At 39.2% G+C, this 19,715-nt stretch overlaps 2 protein-coding genes and 2 long non-coding RNA genes across 4 annotated transcripts; 3 read left to right on the top strand and 1 right to left on the bottom strand.

The window, feature by feature from the left end:
- The first annotated feature begins 102 nt into the window (after positions 1–102).
- slc11a2 (solute carrier family 11 member 2) lies at positions 103–12,028 on the top strand. The gene is made up of 17 exons (XM_077602861.1): positions 103–301; positions 3,016–3,099; positions 3,863–4,002; positions 4,090–4,209; positions 4,700–4,819; positions 5,025–5,131; positions 5,206–5,276; positions 5,366–5,433; positions 5,515–5,670; positions 6,132–6,290; positions 6,365–6,451; positions 6,610–6,729; positions 6,809–6,958; positions 7,056–7,129; positions 7,770–7,923; positions 8,010–8,063; positions 10,912–12,028. The coding sequence occupies exons 2-17, from the start codon at positions 3,066–3,068 to the stop codon at positions 10,981–10,983; spliced, it is 1,686 nt and encodes a 561-aa protein (XP_077458987.1). The 5' UTR covers positions 103–301; positions 3,016–3,065; the 3' UTR covers positions 10,984–12,028.
- An 849-nt stretch (positions 12,029–12,877) lies between these two features.
- npepl1 (aminopeptidase like 1) lies at positions 12,878–16,592 on the top strand. Its single transcript, XM_077602852.1, has 12 exons — positions 12,878–13,071; positions 13,812–13,997; positions 14,072–14,242; positions 14,781–14,870; positions 14,943–15,024; positions 15,106–15,248; positions 15,335–15,412; positions 15,484–15,584; positions 15,694–15,817; positions 15,891–16,067; positions 16,139–16,249; positions 16,326–16,592. The coding sequence occupies exons 1-12, from the start codon at positions 12,922–12,924 to the stop codon at positions 16,482–16,484; spliced, it is 1,572 nt and encodes a 523-aa protein (XP_077458978.1). The 5' UTR covers positions 12,878–12,921; the 3' UTR covers positions 16,485–16,592.
- An 886-nt stretch (positions 16,593–17,478) lies between these two features.
- LOC144076028 (uncharacterized) lies at positions 17,479–19,039 on the top strand. The gene is made up of 5 exons (XR_013300711.1): positions 17,479–17,650; positions 18,247–18,324; positions 18,413–18,504; positions 18,641–18,761; positions 18,878–19,039. It is a non-coding gene; the product is annotated as an uncharacterized LOC144076028 (long non-coding RNA).
- Positions 19,040–19,312: 273 nt separating this feature from the next.
- LOC144075865 (uncharacterized) lies at positions 19,313–19,714 on the bottom strand. The gene is made up of 3 exons (XR_013300655.1): positions 19,660–19,714; positions 19,529–19,600; positions 19,313–19,433 (listed from the first exon to the last, which is right to left on the bottom strand). It is a non-coding gene; the product is annotated as an uncharacterized LOC144075865 (long non-coding RNA).
- Between the last annotated feature and the right edge of the window lies 1 nt (position 19,715).

Below are 19,715 nucleotides of genomic sequence, written 5' to 3'. Positions count from 1 at the left end.
TATAAAACAACCACTGTTGATCTTGCGAAATTTTACCTGCAGACAAAATGTAGGGAAAAATATCTTGTATGGAACGTTTCCATTGACCAATCTGAGCACAGTGGGTTTTATGAGCATGCGCAGTGACTCTGTAACTTAAAGTTGTCATGTAAAATAACGACGAGACACGGATGTGCTGGAGAATAATTTGACAACGCCGCAATCTTTTACCTCGCTTTACGTGGTACCCATGCCGCGTGTCCGATTTTGGGCTCAATTGCCGAAATACAATCAAATTGGCCTTATCCCACCTTATAACAAGGTAAGATTATTTAAAATTCTTTGCTAAAGGTCACTTTAAGTGATACAATCCTTCTAGCTAGGTCGTACTCTTAGCATGATTTAGCATCCGTGCAGTAATGTTTGTAGACACAAGTTACATTTCTTTATAATATCGGTTATTGGAATAAAAGTACTCAGCCGCGTGTAAAAGAAAAAGTTTGGATCGATTTGTAAATTCTTGTAATGGATATCCACGCCATCAACACGAAAGTATAGTAATAAAAGTAGTAATTCTGAAAGTGTAAATTAAATAAATCCCTCTTCATTTAAACCATCGCTACATTTGTATGATTCAATTCTTAAATATGTGACAGACACACGTCATGTCTGTTAAAGTTGTTACCTCGATTGACCAGTTTTTCCTACTTGAGAAACTTTGAATTGTTTAGTTTTTTAACCACCTTTTCAATGAGTGGATGTGGAAGAATGTGATACATTTCCATGGAAATTAAAGTCATTGGAATTCAAGTTTGGACACATCCAAAGAAAAATGATCTATCGACATAAGATATTGTTTTCAATAAATATATTGATTTTTTGTGTACTAACATAGCAACTCCTAAATATGTTTTATTTTTCCTGTTGTCCTTTGTAAATGTTAGCACTTTATACTATTTTTACTTAAAATGACACCCATGTCCGTTTGGGAGTTGTCACAGATGTGCACTAGTGATTTTAAAAGCTGCCAAGTGCTCTCTGATAAAGTTGCTTATCTCACAGCTTTATATATTATACATATTGTTTTCATTTGTTGGAAATTGACTGCAATAAATGGTGTACAATGGTTCTTCCAAGTCTACAAAATATATGAAATGCGATACAGATTGACCAAAGATTTTTAAAAAAGGCAATTCTCTTTGTGATTTGTGGGCAAAGTTCTTTCAGATTTCAACATGTCACCATCATAAAACACTTATTAACTGCACTGGTATTCCTTTAACCCTTTCTCACTAGCCAAGTTCAGATTGGCCAACAGGGACATTTCCTAAAACTGTTATTCTTTCACTCTGAAATTAGGAAACATTACAAGCTTGTCACACGAAATAAAAAAACCACCCAAAAGGCTTATCGTAACAGTAAATTGGCATAAGAATAATAATTAGAGAACACACGAAAAAAAATGCTTTGCCACCTGCAGTGAATAAATGAATATGAAAGTAGGTATGTGTTTAATTATGTAACATTATCTAGGTGACATTTTACTAGCAGACAAATAGACACAGCTCTAGCCATTCCACAGTATGTACACGTTTTCAACAAATACTCTTGAAATCCTCATTAAGACTAAAAAAAAGGAAATCTACTGCATAACCTGTTGAGTGCTAAACCAAGTCGACCGACCTGTTGTGCCAAACCCAACCTCTCAGTTGTTTCAAAATGCATCATTTTCAATTAAAAATAACAGGCATACACTTACACAGCATTTTTTCGTCCTTCCTGTCACTTCTCCTCTGTGGTGTCATCATGAAAATACTAAATCTAGAAGCATTTCCAATGCTTTCTGGCTTGGCCTGAAGTCTTGATGACGTCACATTGATCTGCAAGTTTGACAACTTTGAGATAATTCCTTTTTGTGGTTTTGCTATAGTCTTAATTTAAACTCGACAGATTAGGTTATGATCTGTTCTGATTATTTTCCAAGACTAAAGTATTTTTTAATTTTTTAAATTAACTTTAGGAACTTTTTATTAACTTGTCGTGTCCTTTTTGGAGTTGTTTCAATGGAGTTGGGATATTGTTTTAAACCAGGGTCATAGTTTGCACTATCCTGTAATTCATGTGCAGCCTGAGTTTAATTAAATAGAGTAATGCAAGAAATTAAGTATTGGTCGAACACAATTTGCTAATTATTGTATTTTTTTTCACTGGAATTGGGGTTGCAATTCCAACAATGAACATGAGCTGAAAAATAAAATGATGTCTGCCTTTTGACCACCAGCAACTCCCACAGTGCAATGAACATTATTAGATTTATGTTAAAACTATTGTAATATGTTCTCCTAGAAGACAGAAGAAATGTCAAATTCAAGTAAATTTTTTTAAAAATGATCTTGTCTTTTTGCATAAGCAAACAGTGCACAGCAGGGCGACTGCAATAATGTAATAATAATTGCGTAGGAAATGAGATCAGAGTGAAACTGTAGTGTTGGCCTCGTGTTCCCAGAGTCATGTGCCCAGTCTGTGTGCTTCAAGGTTAAACCTTTTGCCTAGAACGGTATTTTATCCTTGGATTGCTGACTTCAAAGAATATGTTGTGTATGGGAGAGGTCAAAGAAAATGGAGGGGAGTCGATTTTTTTTCAGATGGAAGTGAAAATGAAACTTTTAACTTATTTCTGCTAATTCACCTCTTGCCCAATCACATTTTTTTTCTAAAAGAGGACAAAAGACAGGAATTTATTGCAGATTCCTGCATATTACTGGAAGTCAAAGGATTGCAAAAGAAGTCTCTCCTAGAGACCAAATCCACAATTTCAACATTATTGTACATGAATTCATTCCAATATCATAAAAAAACATCAGTATATATTGCATCATGTCCTTCTGCAACAGCGTCCAAAATCTGAAAATACTACATGTCAATTATTTCAAGCTAGTCAGTGAATTTAGACAGTGTAAGCCGACAAAAGTATTTTCTTCAAAACATCCAGTCTTTCCTAAACTATTCAAACTGTTTTTGCATTTATCTTTTTAGGAGGCTGAAAGTCATAGCTCACGTTCTCAGGAATCCACTGGCCTGCCTTGATGAAGGCCCAGCAGGAGGAAGACATCCTCCAAGGTAACCTTTTACAACAACAGAAACATGAGCAAGAAGGGAAACCTTTTTACTTGTTGTTCTACATAGATTTTTTTTTGTGGGGGGGTCTAGTTTTAAAAGTTCCGTTTGCTTCGTGTGTGTACACATGGTGGTATGTTGACACGTTTCTTTGCTAGTATGTATTCCAAGGGAAATATTGTTGGTTTATGTTCATGTCAGATTGTTTTGACATTTTAAGGTGCACATTGAACTTTGGGGCTCGCTTTATTTTTTTTTTGCAATAAAGAAACAAGTTAATGTAGAGATGAGATTAACATTGAAAGTACATAATCATATTTTGCCATTTGTGTTTCAGTCTCATTCTAGAGTTGAGCGTTTTGTTTGGGAATGGTAGTGTGGAATTGAAGAATGAGATTTAAAAATCTGATAACTTTTTGTCAAAAAAAAAAAAAAAGATATTTTCCCTTCACAAAACACCAAAATGGGCATGTAGTAATCGTTATCTCTGATTGTTCTTTAGAGTGGCTTTAAAAGGACAGTGGCCTGGCTTGATGTGTGATGTGGGTGTCATCAAATGATTTTATAATGTTGTGTAAGAATAAAAGTTCTTGTCGCGCTCTTATCTCATTTTTTTATATCGTTACTGTTTATTCATGTGTTTGTTAAATGAGATAAGATGCTTTTGGAAAAACGCAGGCAAAAGTGGAAATGTGCAAGTTATTCTTTACACAAGGCTCATTTTTCTGTTTTGCGTGTCTGTGTGTGTTTGTTTGTTTGTTTTTAGAGGATTCCCCTCATGACAATGGGGACATTCAGACCAACCATTACGACACCGTCACCCCTCCATCCTCCCCCGCGGACATGGATGAACCCTTCTCCACGTACTTTGAAGAGAAGGTGGCCATTCCCGAAAATGTCAATCAGGTACCACCACTCGATAAAACGGGCCTCTCTCACCAACTTCGCAATGTAGAACAAATGTCATCTGTTCTGTTGACTTTTTTTCCTCAGGTGTTTAGTTTCAGGAAACTCTGGGCTTTCACTGGACCCGGGTTCTTGATGAGCATTGCTTACTTAGATCCAGGGAACATTGAATCTGACTTGCAGTCTGGAGCTAAAGCTGGGTTTAAGGTGAATCACTCTGTTAAATATTATTTCATCCGGGGGTGGCAAATCATTTGTTTTATTGATTTCTTCTATGTATTTATTTTACATTTTTAAAAGATATCTATTTTCGAAAGGCTCCTGACATTTACACCAAGAGCATGGCTGTTGGGGATCGTTTTTCATCCCTGAGTCAATTTTGCCAACCTATTATTGGCCAACTTTATTCATGCATGTCCTGCTGTTCTTGTCTCAATGGTGTATTTACTGGTCTCGACAAGAAATAAAAATCAATCAGGATCCTTTAAATCAGGGTTCAAAATGCTATTGTTAATCACAGTGTATTCCCAACTGGCCGTAAAATGTATGATGTTTACTTTTGATTCATTTATCAGCTATTTTATATCCATTTCCTAATTTGATTGTTTTTGTCTTGCGGATTATAATGTGAAGCCACTTTAATTACCTAGTGTGGAATTGTGCTGTAGAGAAAATGTGACTTGCCTGTCCTCCTCAGCTCTTGTGGGTGTTGTTGGGAGCCACCGTTATCGGTCTGCTGTTGCAGAGGTTGGCAGCACGTCTTGGCGTTGTCACCGGAATGCACCTGGCAGAAGTCTGCAACCGCCAATATTCCACTGTGAGCGTTGTTATAAAAAATAAAAAAGGCCCCTTGTAATACACCAGAACTTCATGCTCATCATCAAATGAAGAATTAACAATTGATTTTCAATGATGATACTATGAAAAGTGTGCAGAAGGAGCAACACATTTTCAGAAAAGAAACAATCTTTTTGGAAACAGCAGCTTTCTTCAATATGAATTCCATATTCTCGTCAATGCAGGTCCCTCGAATCATGCTGTGGGTCATGGTGGAATTGGCAATTATTGGTTCAGACATGCAGGAGGTGATTGGCTGTGCAATAGCTCTTAATCTTCTCTCTGTGGGCAGGTAACTTAGATATCTTGATTTCAACTCGAGGAAGAGCAATTCTTTTGTCACAGAGCGTTTGTATTTGACCACAGGATTCCGTTATGGGCTGGAGTACTCATTACCATTACGGACACCTTTGTTTTCCTCTTTTTGGATAAATATGGTTTGTGACGATTTTTTGGGGAATCCAAGATAATGTTTAAGAAGAGTGAGTGCACACTCAGTGTTTTCGCCATCTTCTCCATTTTGTAGGCTTGAGGAAACTGGAAGCCTTCTTCGGCTTTCTTATCACTGTAATGGCCATCAGTTTTGGTTACGAGGTAACGTTTCCACTTCCGCTATTCGTGTTTATTCCGCAGAGACTCTCGGTAACATGATTCCATTTTTTTTTCCGGCTGTAGTATGTGCTCGTCAAACCGGACCAGGGAGAAGTGCTCAAGGGTATGTTTGTGCCGTACTGTGCTGGATGTGGACCCAGCCAACTGGAGCAGGCCGTTGGCATTGTAGGAGCCGTCATCATGCCGCACAACATCTACCTCCATTCGGCTTTGGTCAAAGTGAGAATTAATTTTTAGAACCGAGTCGGTGTATGTTTAGGAGTACGAGGAGTTTTCTGAAAATACAAGTCAGTATTACTGCCTTTGACAAATTCTTCAGGTTAACATGAATCATTTTACTATCGGTAAACATGAATGACTTTTGGCAAACTAAGCTTAACATTTACTTTACAGTATACTTTTTTTTACCTTCTAAATTTCCTTGAGACGGGGCAAAATAATCAAATCATAGTTTTACATCACTGCAAACTAGATAAACTATGAAGAATAACTAAATTTTCCCGTAAAGTGACTCGCTTAATGCCAACTTTTTTGAAACCAACTGTTGATTCTTAAAATTGTCTGGTTAGAATGTTGAAGTAAAGTTCCGTAACTTTTTAACAACCTTGATGATATTGGAGCACTTGGAAGTACTGCTTGTGGGTGTGAAAATAATACATATTTTCTCCTTCCTTTACCAGTCTCGTGATATTGACCGTCGAAATAAGAAGGAAGTCAAAGAAGCCAACAAGTACTACTTCATTGAGTCCACCATCGCGCTCTTTGTCTCGTTCCTTATCAACGTCTTTGTGGTAGCCGTCTTTGCCCAGGCCTTCTACAATAAAACCAACATGGACGTGGTGGGTACACTGGACTGCATGAGCCATCATGGCAAAAATGCACAAGAGTGTTCATCTCGATTTTCTGATCGCAGAACCTTGTTTGCAATGGAACCAACATCCCCCACCAAGGTCTTTTTCCTCTCAACAATGAAACACTGGAGGTTGACATCTACAAGGGGGTACGGCTTTTCGTCCATACTTGCCGTTAAAGAATTTGAATCGGAAGGTTCACGTATTTTCAAGTCATGGAAGAAATCCGTGTTAGAATGTAGTTTTGCTCTCTTGCGCCCTGAAATGTACATTTTAAAAATGGGTTTTCTATGCGTGGATATTCAAGGGAGTGGTTCTGGGCTGTTTCTTTGGCCCCGCCGCGCTGTACATCTGGGCCATCGGCATCCTCGCGGCAGGGCAGAGCTCCACCATGACAGGAACCTACTCTGGCCAGTTTGTTATGGAGGTAGGATAGTTGATTATTAGTTGGGAGTGATGACTGAAAAAGACTTCAATTCTGCTTTTTTTTTTTTTCCTTTGGAAAGGGTTTCTTAAACCTCCGATGGTCTCGGTTCGCGCGAGTGTTGCTGACCCGCTCCATCGCCATCACGCCGACGCTGCTAGTCGCTATTTTTCAGGATGTGCAGCATCTGACGGGGATGAACGACTTCCTCAATGTGCTGCAAAGCATGCAGGTGAGACTCATTAGGTGAAAAAAGGTCTTTTCTTAAACCTTTGTTGACTTGATCTAATTTGTGATATGTCCATTGAATTCTTCTTCTGCTCCCTCAGCTTCCTTTTGCTTTGATCCCGATTCTGACCTTCACCAGCCTGACATCTATCATGAACGACTTTGCAAATGGCTTGTAAGCAGTCTGTTACTGTCCAACTGGCAAATATACGCAAAACATAACATAAATTGTAAAAAGTATCATGACACACTTTTTGAATGATGTCACCATTTATACTTTTTAGTTCCTTGTTGTCTCGCACAAGCCGTTTCGTCTTTTTTACTGGAAGATCAATATGCCAGCCCTCCTTCAAATGAATTGCACACTTAGCGCCATCAATAGCTGTCAATGATCAAAACAAAAAAGGATAAAATTTGTTCCTCTGGCAAAGATATAACCTCCTACTGATTAATCGATCACAAGTTGATCTCCAATCAATTTGGTTTGTTCCGTGAAGTGAATCTTGTGCTGACACTGGCAGATCATGACATTATAGCAAATTCTTGGGGAAAGAAAACATACAAGTGAAGATTTACTAATGCCTTTTTTCTTTCAAAAAAACGTGCTAGCATCATGGTGTTGGAATCAGTATCAGAAGCCAAAATATGTCGATCTATAAATAGTGTTATAAAATCTATAAAGCTGTCCACAAAATTCAGTATTTTTCCCCATGAAAAAAAATCCATATGTATACGTATTCATTTTTCCACACCGTCGCAAATATATTGAAAATGTACTCGTCTGTTTCCATAGTAAATATGTTTATTCTCTTCAGGTTTTGGAAGATCGGCGGCGGCTGCGTCATCCTGTTGGTTTGCGCCATCAACATGTACTTTGTGGTGGTCTATGTCTCAGCGCTAAACAGCGTGCTTCTCTACGTTCTGGCTGCACTGTTCTCCATCGCCTACCTCTGCTTTGTAGGCTACCTGGTGAGTTATTAGACTGAAACAATTGTCACAATACAACAACAATGTCTGTTCTGCTTTGTGATTCGTCTTTCCCGTCTTGTGTGCAGGCGTGGCACTGTTTGGTCGCCCTGGGAATCTCCTGCCTGGACTTTGGCAGCAGGGTAAGCAATCGAGCTGGTGTGTTCATAGAGGAACAGTCTGAATACGACACCTAGAGATGAGCAGCACAGTAACCAGCAGCTTTCCTCCGAAGACTCTGAGCCCTTTTCTCAACTGGGACTTTTGGAGTTCTTGTCATAGCGTTTTGCGCTTTTTTCAATGTTTGATGTTTCTCGCACGTTTGGACCCACTATATGGAGATTTGCTCATGTCCACGTCCAAAGCAATATATATCCTGGGATACTGACTTTACGGCCTTTCCTGTTGGCTTTCATAAAGTGACGCACTATGAATACAGCTTCTTATTTTTCCAAGAAATGCAAAATTCCAAAATTCGAGCTCAAACTGAGGAAAGCGGCATTTAAAAGTTTCACCTCATTTAAAAAGTTGCAGTTGTTTTAGTGCAGTCTTACATGAACAATTTTTAGCTTTCCTAGTTTACGTCAGTATTCTCCCTCATCTCATTTTAGCCTGAGCTATATGAGTCACTGAATTTTTTCCTGCCACTTATCCTTTAATGCATCATGACAAGTTCACGTATTTAAAGACTGATGAGTCGCCGTTTTTGAGCTGGCCTAAAAAAAAATCTGGTGTGTTTAGGGCATTGAAGTTGGGAAATTGTGCCTATAATTTTACATTTCATCGCCTCCCATCTGAGTTCAAGTTACAAGCATTAATCAGTGCTTGCAGTAATCATTTTATTTTATTTTTTGTGTCCCGATCAAAATTTTGGGCCCTATGTACTGGGAATGCCTCGATGCTTTAGAAAGTTTCATTGGAAGGACGTCTAGTCCAACTAGAAGAAGACAACCAATTTCCATATTAAAGGATGGAACCTGATATTTTTTTCTTTGGCCACTCGGTAAAAATTTTTTTTTTTTTTCTTTCTTAGTTTTTTAAATCGTGTAATGAATGTTGTATCCAAATTTTTAATCCAGCATGTAACATTAAAAGTCAAAGGACACTCCATTCGTAAGAGCATGGATCCTGTCATGCTCTATGATTTTTTTAAATTTTTCTTTCAATATGCAGGATTTTTTTTCTGGCAGATCATTTGCACGTGCCAGGAAGTTTTTTTGTTGTTTTTTTTGTTTACCTCTAAACTCTTGATTCCCACCCTTTTTTAAGCCTGTCCTCAGCTGCTTAGATGGTCTTTAATGAATACTTTTAATGTGCCACAGCAATGGATGGATACATACAGAGGGAAAATAATACATAATGTCGTTTAATGAAAGAGCATTCCAATGTGCTGACTTACGTGATAATTTGCCAATATAAGTGGATAGATGAACAAAGTAACCTTTGTAATAATTAATAATAGCTCTCAGACAGATGAAATATAAAGGTTAGCAATAACTGCAGTATAAAATAAAGACTGAAATAAACAGCAAGATGATTTTTATGTCTATTAAGAGATTTTGATTGAATTATTTATTATATCTATGTAGCACATGCAAGCGATTTTTTTTCTTCCTCTAAACTCCTTTCTGCAGACATTTTTGAAACAGAGCTTTACACAGAGTGATTGTTAAGTTTATTAAACACTACCAACATATCACATTTCCTTAAATAACATTTAATGATTTGGATGAGGTCCGTTTTTTTATGTAAAAAAATGTTGATGAATGAAAACATTTTAATTAAGTTATGCTGAAATGATTTTTCAAAATAATATTATTAGTGTTGTTATCCGATATGGTAATCAGATGCAGCACTTTCTTTAAAAAAAAAACTTTAACGAAGGTACAATAATATGCGCATCAACCCTGTTGTTGCTGCTTAGTATTTTGGGGTGATTGTTATAGTACTTTACATCATGTTGAAATGAGTCCAGAGTGTGCACATATAGTACCAAATCCAAAACATACTTTGCTACTACATTCTATGAGACAAAAAGAGCATTTCAACTTTGCTGCAACTGAAGTTAGGATGGTGGGAGATTTATAAAGATACTTTTTTCCATCTCTGCACTACATTCCTGCAGGGTCTCCCAAGTCATTTTCAGTAAAGGGTTTACCTACTGTACTCTTTTTTTTGCTTGTAGATACGTGGCAAGTTTTGAAAAGCATCAACATAAAAAAACAACAGCTTTGTTTTAAGTATTAAAAATGCAAGCTCACACTACGAGATCACGATTTAAAAAAAATGTATTTATGAAATGGTTGGCCAATAAGTATTGGGCAAGCTGAGAGTTATTTTGTAAAGTAGCCGTGTTTGTACTTATAATGGGTATATTTGCAATTTTATGTCATTGCCCACATCCACAAATGAGCACATCTTGGTGATTATTTTAGTTTTGCGTTTCAAGATATTCAGTCTGCTGGAGGAATCTTGTGTAATTTATTTTATTAGTGCTATTCGGCACCTGTCCTTTGCTTCTGGCTGGGACTCACCATGCACTTATCAAAAAGAAATGGGGTAAATAAAATCTCCATAAATGAGCATTTGTTGTTGTTGTATGTCTGGATTTGAAAAAAAATGTAGTATTTTAACTCTCTCTGGATACAAGGCAATACAGAACCAGACTATAATGCACAATAGCAATGTGTAGTGCTCTTTTGCAGGACTTGCCAAGGTTAAATGAGCAAAGGTGAGCGCCCTCATCTTATCATTTAATTTAAATCAACACCCAGTCACGTGATTATCCACCTTCCTATCTTTTTTTTAAAGAAGAATTAACACTTTGGTGTTATTCTTACTTCCCTTTATGTGTTGCTCCTTTTGTTGAGTTATGCGCTGTCTGTGAAATCATTTTAAAAATGACCAAATATAATAAGATATTTGATTCTCTCAGGAAATATTTAATAGTTCATGTGCCCCTGACTGATGAAATGTTGGTCTCTCCTGCAGATTGGTCTTGCACGGCACACAGATATATACCTGCTGAATGACATGGACGTGGACAACATGATCGAGAGATAGTAAAAGTCGCCGGACGGACAACGTACTGTGATGGAGAGCCAGAACACTGATAGGACCATTGCTGCATGAGCAGTATCTTTGTCTTCACCTTTTAGTGCCTTTCAGTCTAAAGTGTCATATATTGCTGAAGTTATATTGCAAGCAAACATGTCTACAACATCAGAAAAGTTTGGCATTATTTTCCCTTGATGCACTTTTGCCCCCTCATTTTAAATGATGTCAACCAAATGGGTGGAGATATACCAGAAACGCTAACACAAATGTCATCTGTAAAATGGCAAATTAGACTAACATGCTTTGATTGAATTGAAATATTACCTGCTAATTTCTAACAATCACAAGTGGCAGAACAAAGTGGAATGTGAGGGGGATTTTTTTTAGGAGTTTTATTTATACATTTTGTAAAAATGAATACTACATATAAGGGCTTTTCTTTATTTTCATAGCTAGGGGCACGTGATATTGACATTTTACATTTTTGTATAGCTCAATTTTATTTGTAAAATAACATTTGGTAATATGGTACGTGTACTGTTTATAACAGGACATTCAAATGCTTATAACATAATGTAATTATGCCGTTCACTGAAATCATGACAGCAAACCTGCTGAATTGTTAGCATAAGTTGAATTTGGTCATCTCACGTGACCAAAACAATGACTTGATAATGTATATTTTTAATGTATATATGCTAATTCCACTTATTTATTAGTACATAGTTTGTGTGTGTTATATCATGTGGTGGGAAAAAACAAACACTTTTGCTATGTTATGGGACTGCGGAATATAAGAAGAAGAAAAAGTTGGATGTTGCATTGTGGACGGGAACATTTGCAGAATTTTTTTAACTCTTTACGTGGCCTTTTTTGTTGGGCATGCTGGAACGCTCAAAGAGGCTATTTGACCATGTCCTTGGTTCTATACAGCTTTTTCCGTCCCTCAGCTTGTTTGCCTCACATTTAATACCGTCAGTGCATAAAATTAAATCAAATGTTTCTGCTACAAATTTCTTAATCCGAGCCAAGAAAACACGTTTTATTTTCACCAATGTGTCTCTTCTTTTAGAGCTTGATTATGTCCTTTTAAATTATTTATTTACTGTTTCTCATCTGTTGTACATCATTGTGGTAAAATTTCAAATTCTATCTGGCACCCAATACATTAGATTATTATTGTATGTTCTTAGAATCATAAAAAAGTCTGATTCCTAACCATAGTGATAAACTAGCAGAGGAAACAAGGAATTGGCCACAATAATGATATGTTGATGATTTTCTCAATTTTAACCATGGTTATATTTATGTTTGTCCACCTTGTATTATATATTTTTGTAATTTAATAAACATGCCAATTTTTAGAACTCCAGATATGTTCCCATTACACATTTAATCTGAATGACATGATAAGAAATGATCAGGTTGTATGTTTATAATTTATTATTCACAGAATTGCTGTAATTAAACATCAAAAGTTATTTTCCCTTGTGAGGAATAGCAGTATGGAAAAGGAATGAATGAATACTATTATAATTATTGTGATTGCTAGTAACAGTTCAGGGTTAACTAATCAATTGGATGTAGTTTATAGTTGTATCATTAGAAAAATAATTAATCGAAATAATTAAATTCATTATCAGTGTGTAATCTGTTTACTATATAACTAAAGTTAATCAATTCAAACGAATGATTTTAAAAAGACTTGTGCATTTGACACTATTACTTAGATAAATTAATTTTAAAGTACTTTAAGTATCAATAGTCGCAAATTATTTGAATATTATTATTATTCAGATTCCTAAAATCAAGTAAAATAATTGTTTTTCATGGTGGATTATGAACAATAACAAAAAGTCTTGTTTGTAATTGTCCTTTCCCGCCTGCCGTCGCCGGCTAGCACTTCCGCTTCCGTTTCATGAGCTCCATTTGTTCATCCCAAAAATGGCGAACGTGGTCCTAGAGTTTAAGGCGTCAGCTGGCGACTCTGACCCGCAAACTCGACCGATTTTAATCATCGGTCAGCATGGCAACCTTCAACAAGTTGACTGGGGCCAAATTAAAGGCAAACTCCAGCCCGTTGTCAGCAAAGAGGTAACGTCAACGTGGGTGACAATGAAAGGATGCTAATGCTAAGCTAACAGCTATCATACGGAAGTGACACGCACGGCACGCACTAAATCTCTTTAAGTAACTCCAACGGGTATCCTTTCTTTTCGTTCTCCCTAAGTGCCCTCTTTATTGACGCAGAAAGCGTGTAAAGCTTTGATTCAATGCTTTGGAACGCGTGTACTTGAACATAGCATACTAGTGTAATTAAAATTGCACGTGTCATTAACTGATTTGCAATAACACGCAGTCTACAATTCAGCACCTTGTGTAATACCAACTGTATAAATTGTGATTAAGAATTCCCTGCAATGTTTACGTTTCGTGGTTTTCTCTTGTTTCCTTTTTCTACCATAAATGATTCAAAGCGTTGGCATTACATTAAAAATAAAAATAAAGGCGAGATTTGGAGGTAGAACGAAATTACAGCAGCTGCTTCAACATTTGAGCAACGCACCCAAACAAAACATTGTTTGAAACTGGAACATTTGCATTAAAAACAAACAAAAAAGATGGAACTTTTTGCTGACGTTATTCCAAGACCAATATGAATACAAATAAATAACGTAAGCAGTAAATGACAAGTCATATTTCTTTCTCTAATAAAGGTGTATAGTGTATTTTTTAACAAATGACCTTAAATAGTCACTTGCCCAATAAAGGCTTTAAGACTGAGATTCTTGATTGCAATATATTTTTGAAAACCTGCAACCATGCTCTTTCAGATATGGCAAGCCGCACTGAACAATCTGAGCCCCAAACCCACGGACAGCTGCCCCCTGTACCTCAATTATGCATCAGTGGCGGCCATTCCTTCGCGGGTCAGCAGGCACAACAGCCCCTCTTCTGCCCACTTTATTTCCCGCCTGGTCCGCTCATGCCTGCCTGGGGGGAACAACCGCTGCATCGTGGTCGGTACCCGCCACCGCCATTTCTAATTCCCGTCCGACGGGAGACGTCTGACACGCCTGCTATTCGCCTGCAGATGGTGTGCGAGCGCTCGGACGTGTTTGCGTCGTCCTGCGCCATTTCCAGAGCCTTTCCCATCTTCTCTCGCCGCTCCGCCTCCTCGCGCAGGGCCGAGAAGAAGCACGTCACGGTGGAGTTTGTGATCGTCGGCCAAGATGGCAACCAGATGGATGAAGCCGAGCTCGAGGTATCGGGTCGCTCGAAACCAGAACTGAGAGGTCGACGTGCTGACCGCTTGAAAATGTTGCATATTGGCCCAAACATAAAACAATGTTTTTTTGCATTGAAATAAGATAAAGTATTTACCGTATTTACTCGCCTATAAGACGCACCCATAAAATTGCCTTAAAATCGTTGAATTTTACAATTTCTCGCATGTAAACCGCCCCTAGAGATACTGTATGAATCAAAAGCACATTATTAGGGTCAATAGCATAAGAAATTAATTCCTACAGTAATGGTTGTTTTCTTATGGCAAAACATAAAATAACCAACAAATAGTAAATGTTACTTTGCTGACATCTACTGGTGAGAATGAGTATAGCAAGTCTTGTGCGCATATAAGCCGTACCATTGATTCAGTCATCAAATTTTCAGTTACAAAAACGGTTTATATGTGAGAAAATATGGTAAGAATAATTTTTGTACTCATGAGAGCAACTTTCCATCATTTGTTGGGAAAAAAACTATAGTTTGATCGCCGCCGCATGTTTCTTTTCTTTCAGTGCGTGTCCAACGCTTCGGACGGCGTGCGTCTGGCAGCTCGCATCGTAGACACCCCGTGCAATGAAATGAACACGGACCACTTCTTGGATGTGAGGATAAAAAACAACTCCAGCATTTGTCATCGTTTTGCGGTGCTAACGGGAACCGCCGTGTCTTTCAAGGAAATTAAAGCAGTCGGAGGCGAACTGGGAATCACCCCCGTGATCGTTCGTGGGGAGGAGCTTCAACAAAAAGGCTTTGGGGGTAATGTGAATTTTGGAGTGCAGACACTTTTTTTGTATCCTGTGATACTGGAACCGAGACGGCTTTTCGTTCTTGGGTCAGGTATTTACGGAGTCGGCAAGGCGGCGGCGAATCCTCCCGCGTTGGCCGTCCTGAGCCACACGCCGGAGGGCGCCACTCAGACCATCGCGTGGGTGGGAAAGGGCATCGTGTACGACACCGGGGGGCTCAGCATCAAGGGAAAGGTCTGTCTTTGAATCCGTATTGGGTTCTTCTGTATGATGGCGTAAGTTTGTAAGTGTTGTTAACATGAGCAAAGCTTTGGTTTTAGACCACAATGCCAGGCATGAAGAGAGACTGCGGTGGAGCCGCCGCCATTTTGGGAGCTTTTAAAGCTACCATCAAACAGGTTGGCCCCCCGCCCGGCTCGTCTTGGGGTGTTACGGGACCGCCAAGACAAATCTATGCTCCATGTCTCAGGGCTTCAAGGACAACCTCCACGCCGTTTTTTGCCTGGCAGAGAACTCCGTCGGACCGACAGCCACGAGGCCCGATGATATCCACACGCTCTACTCTGGGAAGTGAGTCATTGGCTTGCCAGATCTTTTCAGGCTTAGTTACCAAAGTATTCATTCAAGAGAATCATTTAAAGTACTCTATTTAGTATACCACGGACTGTCATTTTTCAAGGACTGTGGAGATAAACAACACCGATGCAGAGGGAAGGTTGGTGCTGGCAGACGGCGTGGTGTACGCCAGCAAGGACCTCTCCGCCGATATTATTCTGGACATGGCCACGCTGACGGGAGCGCAAGTACGTTGGTTCTTAAAAATGGCGATTTGCCTTGAGGTGCGCCTTGACGAGCTGCGCCTTGGCTTGCGTGCAGGGCATTTCTACGGGAAAACACCACGCGGCGGTGATGACCAATAGCGAGCAGTGGGAGATGGCGTGCGTGCGCGCCGGGCGTAGCAGCGGCGACCTAGCCCACCCTCTTGTTTACTGCCCCGAGCTGCACTTCACGGAGTTTGCCTCCGCTCTCGCCGACATGAAGAATTCCGTCGCCGTGAGTAAAAGGTCCCGGCGTTCCGCCCTCTCGTCTTCGCCGCTGACTGGCGCTCGCTCGCGTGCGTTCAGGACCGCGAGAACGCTCAGAGCTCTTGCGCCGGACTCTTTATCGTCTCGCACTTGGGCTTCGACTGGCCCGGCGTCTGGGTCCACGTGGACATCGCCTCTCCCGTTCACGCCGTGAGTACCCCGCGGCCTTTGACGTTGGCGTTTAGCGCAAACGAACGAGCGTAAGACCCCGGACCTGCCTCGCCAGGGGGAGCGAGCCACGGGATTCGGCGTGGCATTGCTGATGGCGCTGTTCGGCCAGGCTTCCGACGACTCCATGTTGAACGGAGTTTCTCCTCTGGGTGCCGCCTCCAACGTGTCGGAAGAGCAGATGGAACAGGACTGCAAAAGGCGAAGACTGGTGTAGGAAGCTCCGGAGCGAGCGTCCTGCGTGCTGCCGTCGCACACCTGAAACGGTGGAAGCAAGTCAGTTATACTTGGGCCAAGGCCTTTTAAATTGTAACTCTGCCCACTCTTTGGTGCACTGAATAAAATAAATGAAATGCACGGGAAGGGTGCTGCTATTTACCAGAGATTTCTTCACACCCGCCAGCCACAGCTTGACACTAGCAATGTCCAGATTATTACACATTAGCAATGTTTCAGGGCTAAGATGTCCGGTCCGTCTGAACTTGAATCAATTGGACATCTATCGGCGTGAATGAAGAACCAAACAATCGTCACTGCAGGCTGTCCTGGGCGGAAAAGGCTCTCGCCTCCTCCACGCCTGACCCACGAGGTACAAACACAAGAATATATGTTTATGTCCAGCAAATACACCCTTGAGTGCAAACTTTGGTCTTTCTTATATCATTTTTACAAAACAAAAATTTCGGCCCAATGGTGCACAAATATGCCAATGAATTGAATAGAATGTTTTTATTGTTGTTATACAAGCATAACGAGAGTTAAAGCTCCATAAAGTGCACAATAACAACGACAAATAAACGAATTAATGTAAAAATGAGCCTATTCATTGACTTTTCTGGCCTTCCGTTGGTGTTCATTCAACGACATTAAAAAAAGATTTGTTACAGTGAGAAAAATGTTAACCCATTTTGAACTGGGTACAGTGCCACTTTGTTGCCGCTAGAGGGAGACAATGCCCCTCTGCAAATTAAAATAAAGCGGTTCAGAAAATGAGATGAGACAATGAATCATTCTTAGTTTCAAATGTTAAACTTTTAATGCACTAAGATGGCCTGGAATAAACGTGAGTTCATATAAAATACTAGGTAAAAATGGTACTCAATATTTCTTTAAATTAGTGTACTGACACACTGTTTTATAGCATCAAGACCACAAAAATCACGACTAATCTACGTCATCTGCAAAACATAGATAGACATTGAGTTGGGAGGACAAACCATCTCGCGAAGCACGGTAAGGAAGCCGCCATCTTTTCCACATTCAATATGGCGGAATGGGAGTGGTTACTCCCATTAGCGAGGCAGGTGCGTAAATTACGCACATGCGCACTTTTTCGCCCTTTGGCTCAGCGTTTTCCTGCAGATGGACGACGAGCATGACGAGGTAAGGCGTCGTAAGGCAAATTACTGGCCTAAGTGCATTTTTATCACGCTACCGGGAGATTTTTTAGGAATCAATTGAGCCTAAAACGCCAATAAATCTGTTAGTTTAATACCAGGGTGAACACACCGTCGACGATGTAAGTTGGGGCTCCTTTTCCCAACTGGCAGTCTGCCGCATGTGGCTAGTTAGCATTAGCGTCACGACGACGCTCCCTATTTGACTTAAAGTATGTTGTCCGTTTTCTCTCCATTATTGAGTCGTGTAGAAAGACTTTTAATCTAATCAAACAAAGCGGAGACATCAATGGACAGTGTGTTGGGTAAAGGCTCACTCACAAATGACATCCAGAGGCTGGACTTAGTTCCTGATATGTTACATGTAATGGTAGTTTCGACTACGAGTGCTAAACGCCCGTTTCCAATTTGTTATTGTTCTGTTTTCGCCCAAAAAATCATTTATACAAAAATTGTTAAGCCAACTTATTTTCATTTATTTATCTTGATTGTTTATTACTTGTCTTGTGAAATTTATCTTTCCTGTAATAATTGTTTGGCAAGTCCCAAATATCTTAGTTAAATGAAGTTTTTCCTGTTTAGCATGAAGATGCAGCTCTTCTTGCCTGCCCACAACACACACCCTTGAGGTTACAGGAGAGCAGACTGGATCAAGTCAAGGTAAAACTAGTTAAAAAAAAAAACACAATCATAGTTGTTGAATCTCCAGTCTTGATATATGATAACTTATGCTTTGTTTGCACACCAGGCCTGCATCTAGACTCTGGGGTGTCTACAAGTGATCTTCCTTGCTTGAAGATGTGGCATCTCTAAATTCTGCACTTTGGAGCCTTCTGGGAGGTTAGTGTATTTGTTTATTGTAGAGTATTCATCCAAATTAAGTTTAAAGATGTAACTCAATTGGAAAATCAGATTGATTTTATATCCATGGTGAGGTCTCATTGACTAAAGTTGCAATTTTCTCCCCCTCTTATAGGTGCAGTCCAGAGTTCTCTGGCTCATGGTGGCAAAGTGAGAGGCCAGATGGATCAGCAAGTGATCTTCCTTGCTTGAAGATGTGGCATCTCTAAATTCTGCACTTTGGAGAATGCTGTTAGGTACGTGTATTTGTTTATTGTAGAATACCCTGATCATGTAACTCAATTTGAAATCAGATTTATTTTCATGGTGAGGTTTCACTGACTAAAGTTGCAATTTTCTCCCCCTCTTATAGGTGCAGTCCAGAGTTCTCTGGCTCATGGTGGCAAAGTGAGAGGCCAGATGAATCAGCAACATCATTTAATGTGGCATAAAAGGAGATTTGAGCAGCAATTGTCCTTTTCAAAACACTTGGGAGAAAAAGACCTAAAAGCCTTTAATGGGTCTTTTTTTTTTTAAATTGGTTATTTTTGGCTAAGTCTTTTGATAAACTTTTTCCAAGTATAACACTTCCATGGGTGTTTTTTAAAATTATTTTGGCTAAGTGTTTACTTTGATAACAATGTTTGGCTAATTTTTTTTTTGTGGAGAAATTAAGCCTGTCACAAAACAGTTCAATGTAATGACAATTTATGTGCAAGAGTTTAAATGTTTTGCTGTTAATAAAAGTTTTTGACCTTGACATGTTACTTGCATTTTTGCTAAGTAAATGTGAAGAATAAGACATGTATGCACTTCAAGAACATTTATTTTTCCACACAAATAAGTGGCTTGCAAGATTGGTTTGCATTGGTCATCAAGCAGTGCAATCTCCCATCAGTAAATGGACAAATATCCTCTTGCATGGAATTCTGGAAAGAAAGGCATAATAGATAAGTCCAACATTAAAATTGTTGATTTTAGTTATGTAAAATAAAGGTTTTTTCTACTAAGATCAAAAAGATACCTGGCATCAGGAAGGCCCTTCTTCCACTCAGGTACCATCTCCATTGCTCAAAGTCATCAAGCCTTCATCCCACTGCAAAAGGCAAGCAACATTAAAGCCACAGGAAGGAAAAAAATGGATATTAGACATACCCCTCTGATGACTTTGCTCAGTGGCTTGTTCTTTTTGTCCACAGCATCAAAAATGA

The sequence above is a fragment of the Stigmatopora argus genome, chromosome 6 (genome assembly GCF_051989625.1).
Source record: "Stigmatopora argus isolate UIUO_Sarg chromosome 6, RoL_Sarg_1.0, whole genome shotgun sequence".
Classification (NCBI taxonomy): Eukaryota; Metazoa; Chordata; class Actinopteri; order Syngnathiformes; family Syngnathidae; genus Stigmatopora; species Stigmatopora argus.
This window is presented reverse-complemented; position numbering and strand designations above follow the sequence as displayed.

Coding starts and splice junctions, on each gene's coding strand:
- slc11a2 (XM_077602861.1), top strand. CDS start 3,066: ATGAAGGCCCAGCAGGAGGAAGACATCCTCCAAG. Junction 3,100..3,862: donor GGAGGAAGACATCCTCCAAG/GTAACCTTTTAC, acceptor GTTTGTTTTTAG/AGGATTCCCCTCATGACAAT. Junction 4,210..4,699: donor GAGCTAAAGCTGGGTTTAAG/GTGAATCACTCT, acceptor TGTCCTCCTCAG/CTCTTGTGGGTGTTGTTGGG.
- npepl1 (XM_077602852.1), top strand. CDS start 12,922: ATGGCGAACGTGGTCCTAGAGTTTAAGGCGTCAGCTGGCGACTCTGAC. Junction 13,072..13,811: donor AGCCCGTTGTCAGCAAAGAG/GTAACGTCAACG, acceptor ATGCTCTTTCAG/ATATGGCAAGCCGCACTGAA. Junction 14,243..14,780: donor TGGATGAAGCCGAGCTCGAG/GTATCGGGTCGC, acceptor CTTTTCTTTCAG/TGCGTGTCCAACGCTTCGGA.